Here is a 15,897-nt window from a genome sequence, read left to right as displayed (position 1 = left end):
GAAGAAGGTAGGTTTCAGGTGTGAAAGGCAACGAGATGGAGGAAATTTTTCTCACCCAGAAATGGACTCTCTCCCAATAACATCTAATTTTGGGGCAAGACCATAGAATGTGAAGCAAGTCATCTCCAGGTTCTCCACACCTCCAGCAATTTTTTGGGAGTATTATACCAAAAAGTTAGAATTTTGTAGTTTAATTCTTTAATGCTCACACTCAAAGAGCCCATATGAGAGTTAATCAGAATATGATCCCATTGTTCATTTGTCAGGGTTTTACCCAAGAGTCTGTCCCATTTATCCTGATATGGTAAATTGTCAGGTATTTTCAGGTATATTAATGCTTCATACATCCAAGAGACTGTGTGCCTATGGGGGGTGTTGGATTAGTCTCAAAGTCAGTATGTTTTCTTCGGGACTTACATAATCTAGAGTGGATGTCCTTGCTTATCAGACGCTGAGACGTAGCTGAAATCAGCACAGCAATGTGACAGCGTTCCCAGGCCCTAATTGAACTGTCTTTTCATACAGATTAAATCCCAACGTCAGTGTCTGAATGTAGATGGGTACTGTATGTCTAATATGTATTATAAATAAACTAAAGGCTATCTAGTCAGCATGTAAACAAATAACGGTGCTGCCGTTAGTAATCAGTCTTCACAGGATGGAATGATAGCATGAGGGCTGCAACATTTTTCCTAAACAGAAACAGAGGCTTTAATTAGGAAGGTGCTCCAGGACTGGCTTGGAGAACATACATAATCTTGCAAACCTGGTCTGTATTCATTAAACACTGTCTGCTACTAGGTGGCAGGGATTGCCAACACTCCTTTTGTCAGAGCACTAGAAAACTGCTCAATGCCCCTAGCCAAATGGTTCAGGAAAGGTGGTGTGGATATAAGTTGGACTCGTAGCAGTTTTACCCAACTGTACAGGATCTTCTAAAAAAATTAGCATATTGTGATAAAGTTCATTATTTTCTGTAATGTTCTAATAAACATTAGACTTTCATATATTTTAGATTCAAATACACACAACTGAAGTAGTTCAAGCCTTTTATTGTTTTAATATTGATGATTTTGGCATACAGCTCATGAAAACCCAAAATTCCTATCTCAAAAAATTAGCATATTTCATCCGACCAATAAAAGAAAAGTGTTTTTAAAACAAAAAAAGTCAACCTTCAAATAATTATGTTCAGTTATGCACTCAATATTTGGTCGGGAATCCTTTTGCAGAAATGACTGCTTCAATGCGGCGTGGCATGGAGGCAATCAGCCTGTGGCACTGCTCAGGTGTTATGGAGGCCCAAGATGCTTCGATAGCGGCCTTAAGCTCATCCAGAGTGTTGGGTCTTGCGTCTCTCAACTTTCTCTTCACAATATCCCACAGATTCTCTATGGGGTTCAGGTCAGGAGAGTTGGCAGGCCAATTGAGCACAGTAATACCATGGTCAGTAAACCATTTACCAGTGGTTTTGGCACTGTGAGCAGATGCCAGGTCGTGCTGAAAAATGAAATCTTCATCTCCATAAAGCTTTTCAGCAGATGGAAGCATGAAGTGCTCCAAAATCTCCTGATAGCTAGCTGCATTGACCCTGCCCTTGATAAGACACAGTGGACCAACACCAGCAGCTGACATGGCACCCCAGACCATCACTGACTGTAGGTACTTGACACTGGACTTGAGGCATTTTGGCATTTCCCTCTCCCCATACTTCCTCCAGACTCTGGCACCTTGATTTCCGAATGACATGTAAAAGTTGCTTTCATCCGAAAAAAGTACTTTGGACCACTGAGCAACAGTCCAGTGCTGCTTCTCTGTAGCCCAGGTCAGGCGCTTCTGCCGCTGTTTCTGGTTCAAAAGTGGGTTCATACTTCCATCTGCTGAAAAGCTTTATGGAGATGAAGATTTCATTTTTCAACACGACCTGGCATCTGCTCACAGTGCCAAAACCACTGGTAAATGGTTTACTGACCATGGTATTACTGTGCTCAATTGGCCTGCCAACTCTCCTGACCTGAACCCCATAGAGAATCTGTGGGATATTGTGAAGAGAAAGTTGAGAGACGCAAGACCCAACACTCTGGATGAGCTTAAGGCCGCTATCGAAGCATCCTGGGCCTCCATAACACCTGAGCAGTGCCACAGGCTGATTGCCTCCATGCCACGCCGCATTGAAGCCAGTGTTTAACTAAAATTAAAAAATTCAAGAACACGGGCTGTAGCAGCATATTTATAACAAGGCTTATTACATATGGCAAAGAAAAAAAAAAAACACATCAACTTACGCTCTGCTTCTCGAAGTTTTGCCATTGCGTCATTTAGTTTACCCTCTCCTATTAAAGTACAGGCTGCATTAAAGCAAAGTTCATAAGAGGTCTCCTGCAAGCCGATGTCATCCTATAAAACAATAAAGCTGTTTAGTAAATAGAATTCTGAAGATTAAAATAGATAAAATTAGGAAATTAGAAAAATTCACACACACAAAAAACAATACAAAAAAAAAAAACAAAAACACTTGGAAATCCACATGACGTCTTTATAGTGTTTTCTGCCTTTAAAGGGATACTGTAGGGGGAGGGGGGGGGGGGGGGGGGGGGTCGGGGGAAAATGAGCTGAACTTACCCGGGGCTTCTAATGGTCCCCCGCAGACATCCTGTGCCCGCGCAGCCGCTCACGCCCGCCTCCGGTTCACTTCTGGAATTTCTGACTTTAAAGTCAGAAAACCACTGCGCCTGCGTTGCCGTGTCCTCGATACCGCTGATGTCATCAAAAGCGCACAGCGCAGGCCCAGTATGGTCTGTGTCTGTGTCTGCGCAGTACACTCCTGGTGACATCAGCGGGAGCGAGGACACGGCAACGCAGGCGCAGTGGTTTTCTGACTTTAAAGTCAGAAATTCCAGAAGTGAACCGGAGGCGGGGGCGGAGCATTGGGGAGTGGCTGCGCCAACACAGGATGTCTGCGGGGGACCATTAGAAGCCCCGGGTAAGTTCAGCTCATTTTCCCCCGACCCCCCTACAGTATCCCTTTAAAGAGTAACGGTTAGGCATTAAATACAAAATAAATTTTCTAGTGCAGGCTGTTACAATAGTCAAGAGGATGCTAACCAGGCAAATCCAAACTTTAAAATCAATCTTACTGTGCTCCTTCTCTCTTCGCCCCCCCCCCCCCCCCCCAGGCACTAAGATGGTACACAGACTAACACAGACGCAAAAGAGAAGTGACATGGTATGCTGTATCAGCCTGATTGGCTGAAGCCTCTGTCACTCACCTCTCTGCGCTGATTGGCCGCCTGCTCTCCCCTTCACTCTCTATGTTACAGCCGTGTTAGTGCGCAGGGAGGGGGGCCAGAGGCTGTCTCCTGTCACTGTCCTCACCCCCCCCCCTCTTCCAGAGGCATGTGGTCTCCCTCTCTGCTGCATCTGCCGCCCGTAGAATTCTCCCTCTTCCCTGTGCTGAATATTAGGAAAGGATAAAGGAGCTGCACACAGACTCCCTGAATAATGGTTCCAGGCGCTGCAGTTCCCTTCTATACTCTCTGCACTGCCACCGGTGGTAGTGCAGAGAACAGATGGGAACGCCAGCACTTGGATACATTATTAGGTGAGTCTGTGCCTGCTGCCTTTATCCTCCCCGCTGTGCTCTGAATCAGTGCAGGGAGGAGGGGGATGCGGAGGGGGAATTCTTTAACCTGGAGGGCACAAGATGGCCCCTGCCAGGAAAATAATATAAATTGAAAATTAAAAGAAACCAAAACGTGGACAGTGCATTACATCTATATATGTGAGTAGAGAAAACATCTACTTATATATGAATTTTTTTGTGGGGGGCATATGATGGCTAACAGTTGTTCTTTAAAGTGAACTTTTCTTTTCAAAAGAAAAGACCTTTTAAGTGCATGAAACATGTTTTACCATATTCTTTATTCAAGAGCATCTCATCATAGAAATATGAGTGTTTACATGAAAAGCAATCATCTATTATCATTAGGTATGGTTTTCACTTTATGCTACAATTTCTTCTCAAATTGCTGTAGAAGTCTCATCTCAGACACCAATGCACTATTGCAGCTTAAGTGGGCTTGGGCTCACCGTCGCGTTGTAATAAACGCAGGAAGCCATGCAGTTTACAGAAATGCACTTCATGCATATTACAGAAATTTACCTTGCACTAGCTTTAAGTAATCTGCTCCAGTTAGAGCAAGTATAGAAAATAATTACCTCCTTTAAAATAAGGTATTAATATTCTGCTGATTTGCAGCCAGAAATGAAGACAAACATACAAAAAAATATTTTCATAGCTGTATTTACTCAATGCCACTTATGGATGCCGAGTAACAGATAAACAGCACAGGTTCAGAAACAAAATATACATTTCTGAAATGAATAAAAGCTCAACCCCTCCTGAAAGTAAATATAAATCACATCAAGCCAGCCAGCTTTAAAAGTAAAGCTATAAAGCTATTCCTCCAGCATTCCATTTGCTTGATAGTGCAAATGAAAAATCAAACAATGGATGGCAAGGCCCACTACTAGGCCCCTACTTGGATCAGGCCATTATAATATAATAAATATAATATAATATAATATAATATAATATAATATAATATATTATATATATATATATATATATATATATATATATATATATATATATATATATATATATATATATATATATATATATATATATATATATATATATATATATATATATATATATATATATATTTTTTTTTTTTTTTTATAGGTGCTCACACTTCAAAATAAAGTGTGCCTTCCACAAATCACACATCTGTAAAAATTACAAATCCAAAGTTTGCATCTCTTCTGGCGCAACCATTAAAAAAAAATGCCATGTCATTATTGAACATATAAGAACAACTATCAAAGTTAACTAAAATTCTAAATGCAACATATATTTCCAGTAATTACTAGCAAATAATACAAAGGCTTTTTTTCATCTTTTTATTTTTGTGTGGAAAAAACAAACAACATTTAGAGTTTTCAATGTGGGAATTACTATGAAGGACTGTGTGCTGCACATCCAGCATACAGACTGTCCTCACTGATTGCAATATTGTGAATGGAATCTCTTCAGAAAGACAGAAAGCAGAAATATAGCATCCATAGTGTGTAAATAACATCAGCTGTTCCAGTGTCTCTGCCTCACCAATTGTAAAAGGTGATCAACAATATGTTTAATATCTTAGCCCTAACTAAACCGCCGCAAATCCCCCCAAACTCCCCAGGGGGCAATCCGGGCAGCGCTTCTGTGAAAGGCAGAGCTATGAGCCGCAGCTCTGCCTTTCAGCGCGTATGGCAGCCCGGATCGCCACCTCTCCCTGCCCCTCTCAGTCTTCCTTCATTGAGAGGGGCAGAGGAGAGGCGGAGATCCGCCGCTGACAGACGCGTGTGAGGCAGGACTGCAGCTCATAGGCCTGCCTCACACGGAAGCGCTTAGGGCAGCAAAATCCACGACCAAGAAAGTTGTGGATTTTGCAGGGGAGAGGGAGGGCGAGTTAGGGGGGGATTTAGATAGTTTACAGCGGCGGGAATGCGGCAGTTTAGTTAGGGCTAAGATATTAAACATATTTGTGAAATAAAAATACTTTTTTTTTTTTTTTTAGAGACTTCAGAGTCTCTTTAAAAGCTCCCTGCTGCCCACTCTGCATACCCTGCCAGGCTTGGGAAGGCACACTTCCCCAGCGGCAGAGAAAAAATGCTGCCCTGCAGCCATATAACATTTTACTATATTTGGCTGCTAAAGGGTTAACAACAAGACAAGTTACAGGATAACTGGAATAGCATTGATCTATAATATATACATTTTTCAACAATAATTTACCATAGCTTTTATATTTATACGAAAGTATTTTTTTTACCAAGGTTTTGTTCTCCCATAAACTCATAGCAGCAACAACAGCAGACAAATTAGTTTGTCTCTCTTCATCATAATCATCTTGTGAGTTGCGAATGATATCTCGATAAACAGATAAACATTCTTCATACCGTTCCAACCTATAAAGCTGAAGTATTAAAAAACAGAACAAAGCTATGATCAATCAGTAAGTAAGGCATAATAATAGGAACAAGACATGCAGTGATGCTTAAAATACATAAAATATGAATGGGCTACATTGCTGTAAAATATTTATCAACACACTGGACTGCTGCCTGTCTAATTACAGTATTGAGAATGTCATACAACACAAAGACATGTTTTGTGCAACTCAGACTTCTGCAGATGGAACAAGAAGGCAGGGGTGTTTTAGGCATAGGCATTCCAGGCCACTGCCTGAGTGCCATTGGTCCTGGAGGCACCACGCACCTGATTAAGCCCCACCCCTGAACTAAGTCCTGCCTCCCAACTGAAGGCCTGCCCACCACGGGTACCTCTTTTTGTCCCCTTGTGATACCTTTTATTCCCTCTGTGTCACCTCTGCCATCTGTGCGTCCAGAGATGGATTAAAGTGAAATTGAGCACCATGCAACAACTTTGGGCGACACTCTGCAGTCCCCTGGAGAGGATCCGACCGTGATCCCCTCTCATAGGCTAATGCCTATGAGAGAGGACTGCCGTGATTGGCTGTCGGGGTTGGGGCATGGGGGTGGAATAAAATAGAAAATAGACAGTTTTATTAAAAAAAATAAAAATAATAAACATCGCAGCAGTGATTAGAGCCCACCAACAGAAAGCTCTGTTAGTGGGCAGAAAAAGGAGGGGGGGGGGGGAATTCACTTCCCTGCTTAGTTGTACGGCCCTGCAGCGAGCAGTTAAAGCTGCAGAGCACTAAATTGCAAAAATAGCCTGGTCACTAGAGGGGTGTAAGCCTATGATCCTGAACTGATTAAATATGCATATAAGCTAGATTAGAATCTTATTGAGCATCTCTATTGTATCACAGGGTAAATATACTGTACTCACACACACCCCTAATATATAATAGTCATTATCAAAAAGTTTAGTGACAAACATTTGCTCGTAAACCGAGAGAATGTTACTGAATGGTTGTTTAACCATTTCAGCCCGTGGGGATTTTTCACCTTATGGACGAGAGGAATTTTCACCTGTCAGCGCTTCTCCCTTTCATTCCCCAATAGCTTTATCAGTACTTATCACAGCAAAATGATCTATACCTTGTTTTTTCCGCCAGCAATTAGGCTTTCTTTGGGTGGTAAATTATGCTAAGAATTATTTTAATCTAACTGTATTATAATGGGAATAATAATAAAAAAATAAAAAAATGCATTATTTTTCAGTTTTCAGCCATTACAGTTTTAAAATAATTAATGCTACCATAACTAAAATCCACCCATTTTATTTGGCCATTTGTCTTCGTTATTTAAATGTTAAAATTATACCCCTAGTTTAATGTATGGTGACAATATTTTATTTGAAAATAAAGGTGCACTTTTTCAGTTTTACATCCATCACTAATTTTTAGCTCAATATTTATTAATTTTATGTCCTCTTGACATAAATAACCATTCATTTTTATTCCCCAAAGTTAGTAGGTGTGTTATACTATTTGGCCACAAGATGTCCCTACTGAGCAAAAATCCCATTAGCGTACAATGTACGCTAATGGGGATACAATGTATCACTACATTGTAACCAGGGAAGTGACGGAGGCTTCCATCGGAAGCCTCCGATCACAGCAGCGGCGGGGAAGTTATGAATGGAAACATTGTTTCCATTCATAAATTTAACGATCGGGCGGCAGAAACCGGCGGAAATCGCGGCGGGAGATAGCGCGGCGGCTCCATTTACAGAATAAACACTGTTTTTGAACAAAAACAGTGTTTATTCTCGGCGGACATGCTCGGATTGGCACAGGGGACTTTTGTCCCCTGCAGCCAATCCCCTCTGCTAGCAGCAGCAGCGCGATCGCGGGCATCTGCCCGCACGATTGCCTGCAGACCACCCAAACTGCAGGGACGTGACTAGCGCGTCCCTGCGGCTCTAGCACTTGCCGCTGCGGACGTGAAGCTCACGTCCGCGCGGCTGAAAAAGGTTAAAGAGACACTAAAGTCTCCTAAAAATCATGTTTTTATTTTAAAAAAATGTGTTTAACATGTCTGCCCTACCTAAACCTACCTAAATCCCCTCCCTCAACCCCGCAATATCCATGACTTTCTTGGTCGTGGATATTGCTGCTAAAGGAGGCAGAGCTATGAGCCGAAGCTCTGCATCCTTACGCGCCAATCAGCCACGTATCTCCGCCTCTCCCCTGCCCCTCTCAGTGAAGGAAGACAGAGGGGCGGGGGAGAGACGGCGATCCGGGCTAATAGACGCGCTGAGAGGCAGAGCTGCTGCTTATAGCTCTGCCTCTCACTGAAGCGCTGCCCGGATTGCCCCCCGGGGAGTTAGGGGGGGGATTTAGTTAGATTACAGCAGCGGGGATGCGGCGGTTTAGGTAGGACAGTAATGTTAAACACATTTTTAAAATAACAGGATTTTTACGAGACTTCAGAGTCTCTTAAAGCATTTTTAGAAAGAATACATTAACTTACCACTTGTCCTTTGAGTTCCTTCAGTTTATCTGTCTTTTGAGGAGCGCAGTCTATGGTTTTCAAAGCATTTTCAATCTTATTTAGCCTGTACTCGCAGTATGCCTTTTCAAATGCTATTATGTCACTAGGAAAAAAATAAAAGGGAAAGAAATCAGACCATGTTGGTATCGGTAGAGTTGAATGAAAAAACAACTAATGTGATGAGCAAGCAAGTAAGGCACGATATGGGTGTCCAACTTTGTTTGGGCAGAACTTTAGCAAACCAAAACAGCCAGCCTAAAAAATTCTAGATAACAAAGGCAATGGACATAAAAATTAGGTATATTATATCCTGGCATTGAAAGCTGCACATAAATCAAATAATAAAACACCTAAAAAAAAAAAAAAAAAAAAAACAAGGGTCCTTATTGATCCTTCCCATTAATTCCATATTTTTAGCAGCTGCTCTGTCCCTATTATCAAAAGCGGTGTAAGGGCTAGTTCACACTTTATGATTTGAAAAGCTCTTGTTAATGTTATCTTATGTGTGTGTGTTCTCACTGGAGCGATGTGATTTTGTAGAAATCCTGCATAGCATTACATTAGCAAGAGCTTTTCAAAATCACTAGTGCTTAAAAATGCAATGCTATGGGGAATGATATAAAATCGTTCAAGTGAGAACACACACATAGGATTACATTAGCAAGAGCTTTTCAAATCACAAATCGCTCAGAAAAAGCTCTTGCAGTGTGAAGTAGCCCTAATAGAAATAGAGCAAAAATGCTATCACAGTCAAAAAGACCGATGATGGCTACCCTGGCCTCCACCACTTCACTACAGGAAGGCTGGCCACCATAATGGTTTCTTACATGAATTAGACTAAATTCAGCCTGGGCAGCCAATAAAGACTGCCTCTGGCAAGAATTTTGTGTGTGTACAGCAGCCCCTGACCCTTCCCAATGTGTCAGCAGGAGATTCTGCCTGCCGGATCATATTGGTCGCACGGTGCCCGATGCCACCATTTTCCCTCCTTAATCCCCCCACATTGTTGTGTGCTATGACAACAGAGAGCCACTCAATAAAAACCTAAACAATGACTAAAAAGGACAAAAGAGAGTAAAGTGTGCATCCCTTGCTAAAGAAATCTTCACTTGACCCTGCTCTGCCATCCAACTACCGCCCAATCTCTCGCCTCCCTTTTGCCTCAAAAATTCTTGAACGCCTGGCCCACCAACGCCTGACCAACTTCTTCAACTACAACTCCCTTCTCGATCCCCTGCAATCTGGTTTTCGCACAGCCCATTCTACAGAAACAGCCCTCACCAAAGTGGTTAATGACCTTGCCCTTGCCAAAGCCGAAGGTAAATACTCCATCCTGCTCCTCCTAGACCTCTCCTTGGCATTTGACACTGTCGACCACTCCCTCCTCCTCCACTCCCTGCAGCTAATGGGCATTCAGGACCTAGCCTTAGCCTGGATCTCCTGCTACCTCTCCAACCGCTCCTTCACAACATTTTTCAATGGCTCCTCATCCACTCCTACACCCCTCTCAGTTGGTGTTCCTCAAGGTTCCGTCCTAGGACCACTACTGTTCTCACTCTATACTGCCTCATTTGGCAAAATGATCTCCTCCATGGGTTTCAATTACCACCTGTATGCCAATGACACCCAGATATATCTCCACACCCCAGATCTCTTCTCCTCTACCATGGACAAAGTCTCTGCCTGCCTCACATCCATTTCCTCCTGGATGGCTGCCAGGTACCTGAAGCTTAATTTGGAGAAGACTGAGCTTCTAATATTCCCACCCCGCACAGCTGCACCCCTCCCAGATCTGCACGTCACTATTGAAAATACTACTATCCACCCTACCTCCCAAGCCCGCTGTCTAGGCGTTACTCTGGACTCTGAACTTTCCTTTACAGCCCACATCCAAGGTATTGCCAGATCCTGCAATTTCCACCTCCGCAACATCTCCAAGATCCGCTCCTACCTTTCCCGACACCACTAAACTCCTTATCCACGCCCTTGTCATCTCCCGCCTAGACTACTGCAATTCTCTTTTGTCTGGCCTCCCCTCTAACAGTACTGCCCCACTTCAATTGGTAATGAATGCGGCAGCCAGACTGATACATTCTTCTCATCGTAACGCCTCTACAACTCCGCTCTGTAAAGCCCTACACTGGCTCCCCATCAGCTTTAGGATCAATTTCAAAATCCTGTGCTTGGCCTACAAATCAGTACACAAGACCTGCCCGACCTACATCTCTGATCTGGTCCACAGGCACATACCAGCCTGCCCCCTCCGATCCTCCAATGACCTGAGCCTAGTCGCACCACGCATAACTCAGTCACATGCACGATAGCAGTACTTCACCAGGGCTGCCCCTACTCTCTGGAACTCGCTCCCACCAGCTGTCAGACTCGCCCCCACCTTTAATACCTTCAAACAAGCTCTCAAGACGCACCTCTTCACGCTCGCATACCCCCCTACACCAGCACCATAATATGTACTGTTAGACACCCTCTTAAAAGATGCACCTATTGTCTCCCCTCCACCCTTTAGATTGTAAGCTTCTGGCAGGGCCCTCCTCCCTAATGTATCCAGCTTGATTATGCAATCTTACTCACAATCACCCCTCTTGTAGACTCGAACAATCTCTATTTTGACCTATGACACTGTATTGTTATCAAATCATTTGCATGATCTTGTTTTGTTGTGAGTTTCCGTATGCTCTACCTGTATGTTAACCCATTTATCTATTGTGCAGCGCTGCGTAATATGTTGGCGCTTTATAAATACAATAAATAATAAAGTTTTACCTAGTTAGCACTTTTGAGTTGTTGTTAATTAAAGTAAGGGCTTCTTTAAAGCTTCCATTCTGAACAAGGCAAACCACTTTGCAGTGTAATGCTTTGACATCATCCTTCGCCGCCTGTAAAACTAGAAGCAAAGTAAAATAATTAAAATACTAAATGTAGAAGAAAGGCAATCAAAAGACAAAAGCATGGTGCACTGCAGGTTTCTTTAAGAACATTTTATTAAGTAGGAGAAGCACCTGTGACACAATCTGACAACAAACGTAATGCTGTACACGCAAATTGAATCGGATCTCCGCGCTAAAAATTAAAATCCGGTAGTTGTCATGTAAAAGGAAATTATAGTTACCCGCACTGCCTTGTCCCACGAAGCAGTCCCGAAGACCCTGCATCATCCAATTTCCAGCGCATGCCAACCCCCCCCCCCCCCCTTCTACCCAGAGAAAAACACAGGAAGTCATTTGATGCAGTGTCTTCGGGATGGCTTTGTGGGACAAGGCAGCGCAGGTAGCTATAAACTTTCTTTTACAGGATGGCTGCTGGATTTTAATTTTAGCGCGGAGATCCGCTTTGTGTGTACGGCATTATGTTTGTTGTCACATGGTCAGCTGTGACTCCATGGTGGGGGATCTGCCTCCTCACTGCCCGAACCGATGCACGGGAGCAACTGACAGGTGGTGAATGCACAGTCTCCCACCTCCCATGTGAAAGATACCTAAGACAGGCACATTAGACTAGCACTATGCAAGGGATTATCTAGAAGCTCATTCAACGCACGGTTAGGGACATGAACTTTACTGTGTTTAAATCTTCAGCAGAAAATCAGTACTGTATGTTTAACCTATTATTGATAATCTTTGAGGAATTAACTTAACCTGTTATAACTCAAAAGGTAGGGATAAATGCATACTTGCAAAAATGCATAAAACAAACTCAAGCCAGAGACAAATGAATGAACACGGACACTTTTAAGACTCTAGCTGCTGAACCCTACAGAGACAAGCAGTGTCCATGTGTCAGAAGAAGGTCTCTGGCAGTGTTTCCGCAGATAACAGGAGACTGCCATTACTCACTCTTGTTGATAGACTTCAAAGCCCTGGTGAAGTCTCCATTCTGCCCGGCTTTATTCACATCGCTCCACAGGGAAGCTAGTGCCGCCGAGCCAGCTGCTCCCCCGGAATTCGCCATCTTCTGCGCCCAGAATAGTACCAGCAAAGAAACTGGACTTGAGAGCGTCTGGTAATGATGACGTTTTCGCCGCGACGCTACATCGTTCCATCTTTATTAAAGGCAAATTCAGCGCGACCGCTATGTGTCAGTGGATTCATTCTGAAACTAGGATATCGTATGCAATGTCATGTAAAAATTACATACATTCAAGAATTGACTGTGCTGTTTTTTAACTTTACTTCAGGTTCATTTTATAATTGTAAATGCACATATTCCTATTTGCCCTCAAAAAGGATGGCGACTTAAATAGCTCTGTCCACAGCTTCCAGTTGCGAATGACACGTAACAGGAGAGGCTTGCCTTTCCGTTTCCTCTTTTTTTTTTTAACTATCTGTGTGCTGTTTTGTTCCGTGTTCAGCGTGATAGTCTCTACTCACAACAAGTACGGCTAACCTAGGTACAGAGCAATACTCACAGCAACTATAGAGGCTACCAGTACCAGAGCAGGAACAGGTTGATAAATCTGGTGGCTCCGATTTTTCAAAAGCGCAAGGAGGAAGATTGTATTGAAATTAAATTGAACTCTCTCTCAGCCGGACGGAAAAAAAGAATAGAACATTATTTTAGTTTGGTCACCATAAAGCTAGTATTAGTTCTGTCTTCCACCTCCAGAGTCACAATTAATCACTTGGGGCCAGGACCGGGCCTAGGCATAGGCTGGAGAGGCTCCAGTCTCAGGGCGCAGTGTAGGAGGGGGCGCACAATTCATTCAGCTGTCATTCCTAATTGTGTATGAAGCAGAAAGAAATAAGAAAAGGGGATACATAGCAGTGACTGCAAGCCAGATAACTAGATATTAAGGTGTTGGGGAGGTTGTGGGCCCTGGGGTGCCTCTTAGTCTAATAGCAATCAGTGTGTGACAGCTGGGGTGGGAGGGATGGAGGGGCGCACTTTGGTGTCTCAGCCTTGGGTGCTGGAGGACCTTGTCCCTGCTCTGCTTGGGGCTTAGCATAGTAGGGTAAATACAGGGTCCATTTAATCTTTAGACTGCCTCTGACATCTACAGGTGTTATACATTTTCTTATCTATAGGCCATGAGCATCAGAAGGCATTTCAAGTACAAAACCACTTCCGCCTGTAGCAGATGTCTATTGGCGGTTTTATTTCCCCTTATTTCTGTGCTGCAGACAGCATGCAGGACAAAGTTTTGGCTCAGTGCCAACCATAACCAAGAATTGAACTTCATCCCAATCAGTAGCTGATACCACCTTTCCCATGAGAAATCTTATTCTTTTCTCAAACGGATCATCAGGGCTGTATTGCTGATATTGTGGTGAAACCCCTCCCACAGTGTGATGTCAGGACCAAGGTTCTGACATCACACTGTGGGAGCCCTGTTGCATTGTGGGACATAACAGCTGTTTACAGCTGTTTCCAACTGACAAAAAAACAAGCATCATCTCCTTCCACTTGCCAGCAGTAAAAATGTCACCATGTGATAAATGTCAGAATGTAAATCGGAGAGAGGAAATATTTTACAATGGGCAAACACTGACTAAATCATGTATACATAATTATTGTAAAAATGAAGCACTTTTTTTATTACATTGTTTTCACTGGAGTTCCTCTTGAGGCCTCTTTCACAGTGGGACGTTAAAGACGCACATTATAAAAATTATAGCGTAGACTAACGCTCAGGAATACAAAGTCTGTGCGACATTCACAGTGCACATGTTGCGTTGTGTGTAACGTGTAGCAATATTTAGAAAGTGCTGCATGCTGTACATGTCTCCCGCTCTCCCTGTATAACTTCACTTGTACCCGTTTATGCTCCACTCCCATCCCTTCCCCCATGTTGTGTCTTCCCATGGTTGCCAAATCATCCCTTTAAATACTGATCTAAGTTAGGCCTGGTTCACATTAGCGTTCGCTGTCCGGATCCGCCTGATCGGATCCGGATCGTATACTGTACAAATGGAACGTACGTTCCGCATAGCAATGCAAAGTCTATGCGGACATTCACAAGCGTACGTTCCGTACAGAACGGAGCCGGATCGGATCCGGACTCCAGACACTTTTCCAACATGCGCTATTTTTCGGGTCCGGATCATCCGGCCCACGCACCCGGACCGGAGCCTGACTGCACCATCAGGATATAGAAACCAATGGGGAACGGAAAGCACAGAACACACTGTCTATCAAAACCGGACGTTCTACCCCACTTCCTATGCGTATTCTAGCGGCCATTTCGGATGGGGACACATGGGCCCAGCATTCCTGGAGTGGAGCAGCAGTGACTTTGTGCTGGAGCTGTTGGCAGTATGTCGGACGTGAAGGTGAGGCCCTAAACAGCGGAGGACCTGATTGTACAGGTGCACCTTCTCCTGACCTCCCACACCCCAACAATTTTAATAGTTTTTTTCGCTATTTTTACCACACGGATCCGGATGGCAGCCTGATTCATGCCTGATGCAAACGGACCGGATCCACGGATCGGAACCGTATGGTTCCGATCTGGTCCGGATCCGGTCCGTTTGCATCCCAGAACGCAAGTGTGAAAGGGGCCTTAAGCAGGTGCTCAGGCTGCTTTCACATAATCAGTGTCTAAACATCATCTACTACGGTAGCCCCAAGACCTGTATAATTCAAATGTGTCAGTAATTAAAGGGATGAGTTGGCAACACTGTACAGTCCTCCTCTGCTCCCGTGTATAACAGTCAGCTTGGCTCTTCTCATCCAGCGGCGTTCACAGACCTCTCCTTCATGGCACTAGGGGAGTTGTGCGAGAGAGGCGAGGTTTGTGATCTCCAGGAAAGTCGTGGATTAGGTGAGCCAAGCAGCCGCTTCTGATTGTTATACATGGGGAAGGGGGGGGGGGGAGGGTGTTAAAGCAGAAACCAGGGCAGTGGGGGACACATGGGGGGAGGACACACAAGGACAGAAGGGGACACACTGGAGATGGGAGGGGACACATGGAAATTAGTTTAATTACTTTTTGTACATAAATGCAGCAGAAACTGAAGGCCAGAGAGGTTAAACATGCAAATAATTGTTGCAGAAATATGTAGATAAATCTATGCAGCTTGAAAATGGACCAATCAAATGCCTTCACTGCAAGATTTGATTAGTCCATGTTACTATAGATTTTAATAGCAATTAGCATTATTCTGTATCATAATAAATTGCATAATTCTCAATCATCTCAAATTTATTTGCACCTTAATGACATCCCTACTGACTAATGTAGATTTGGACAAGACAGCTATTAAATACAATACCAACTTGGCTGGCGCTGGAGTGTAGCTTATTTAACAAATAGTTGTCCGTCTAAAGGTGGCCACACACGATACAATACAATGATCCAATATTACGGCAATTCGATAAAAATGATTGGATCTCCCGAAAAAATTGAAA

At 43.5% G+C, this 15,897-nt stretch overlaps 1 protein-coding gene across 1 annotated transcript in view; it reads right to left on the bottom strand.

Annotated features, from left to right (window-relative positions):
- The window catches only part of SRP72 (signal recognition particle 72), a 43,609-nt gene extending 31,052 nt beyond the window's left edge, over nt 1-12,557 (bottom strand). Inside the window, exons 1-5 of the mRNA XM_068234264.1 lie at nt 12,387-12,557; nt 11,317-11,437; nt 8,515-8,638; nt 5,883-6,026; nt 2,286-2,397 (exon numbers count right to left, since the gene is read on the bottom strand). Coding sequence (XP_068090365.1) covers nt 2,286-2,397; nt 5,883-6,026; nt 8,515-8,638; nt 11,317-11,437; nt 12,387-12,501 — 616 coding nt within the window. The 5' untranslated portion in view covers nt 12,502-12,557. The remainder of the gene's footprint in view (nt 1-2,285; nt 2,398-5,882; nt 6,027-8,514; nt 8,639-11,316; nt 11,438-12,386) is intronic.
- Nucleotides 12,558-15,897: the final 3,340 nt, after the last annotated feature.

The sequence above is a fragment of the Hyperolius riggenbachi genome, chromosome 1 (genome assembly GCF_040937935.1).
Source record: "Hyperolius riggenbachi isolate aHypRig1 chromosome 1, aHypRig1.pri, whole genome shotgun sequence".
Taxonomy (NCBI): Eukaryota; Metazoa; Chordata; class Amphibia; order Anura; family Hyperoliidae; genus Hyperolius; species Hyperolius riggenbachi.
Note: the sequence above shows the minus strand (reverse complement) of the source record. Positions and strands in the feature narration are given on the sequence as shown.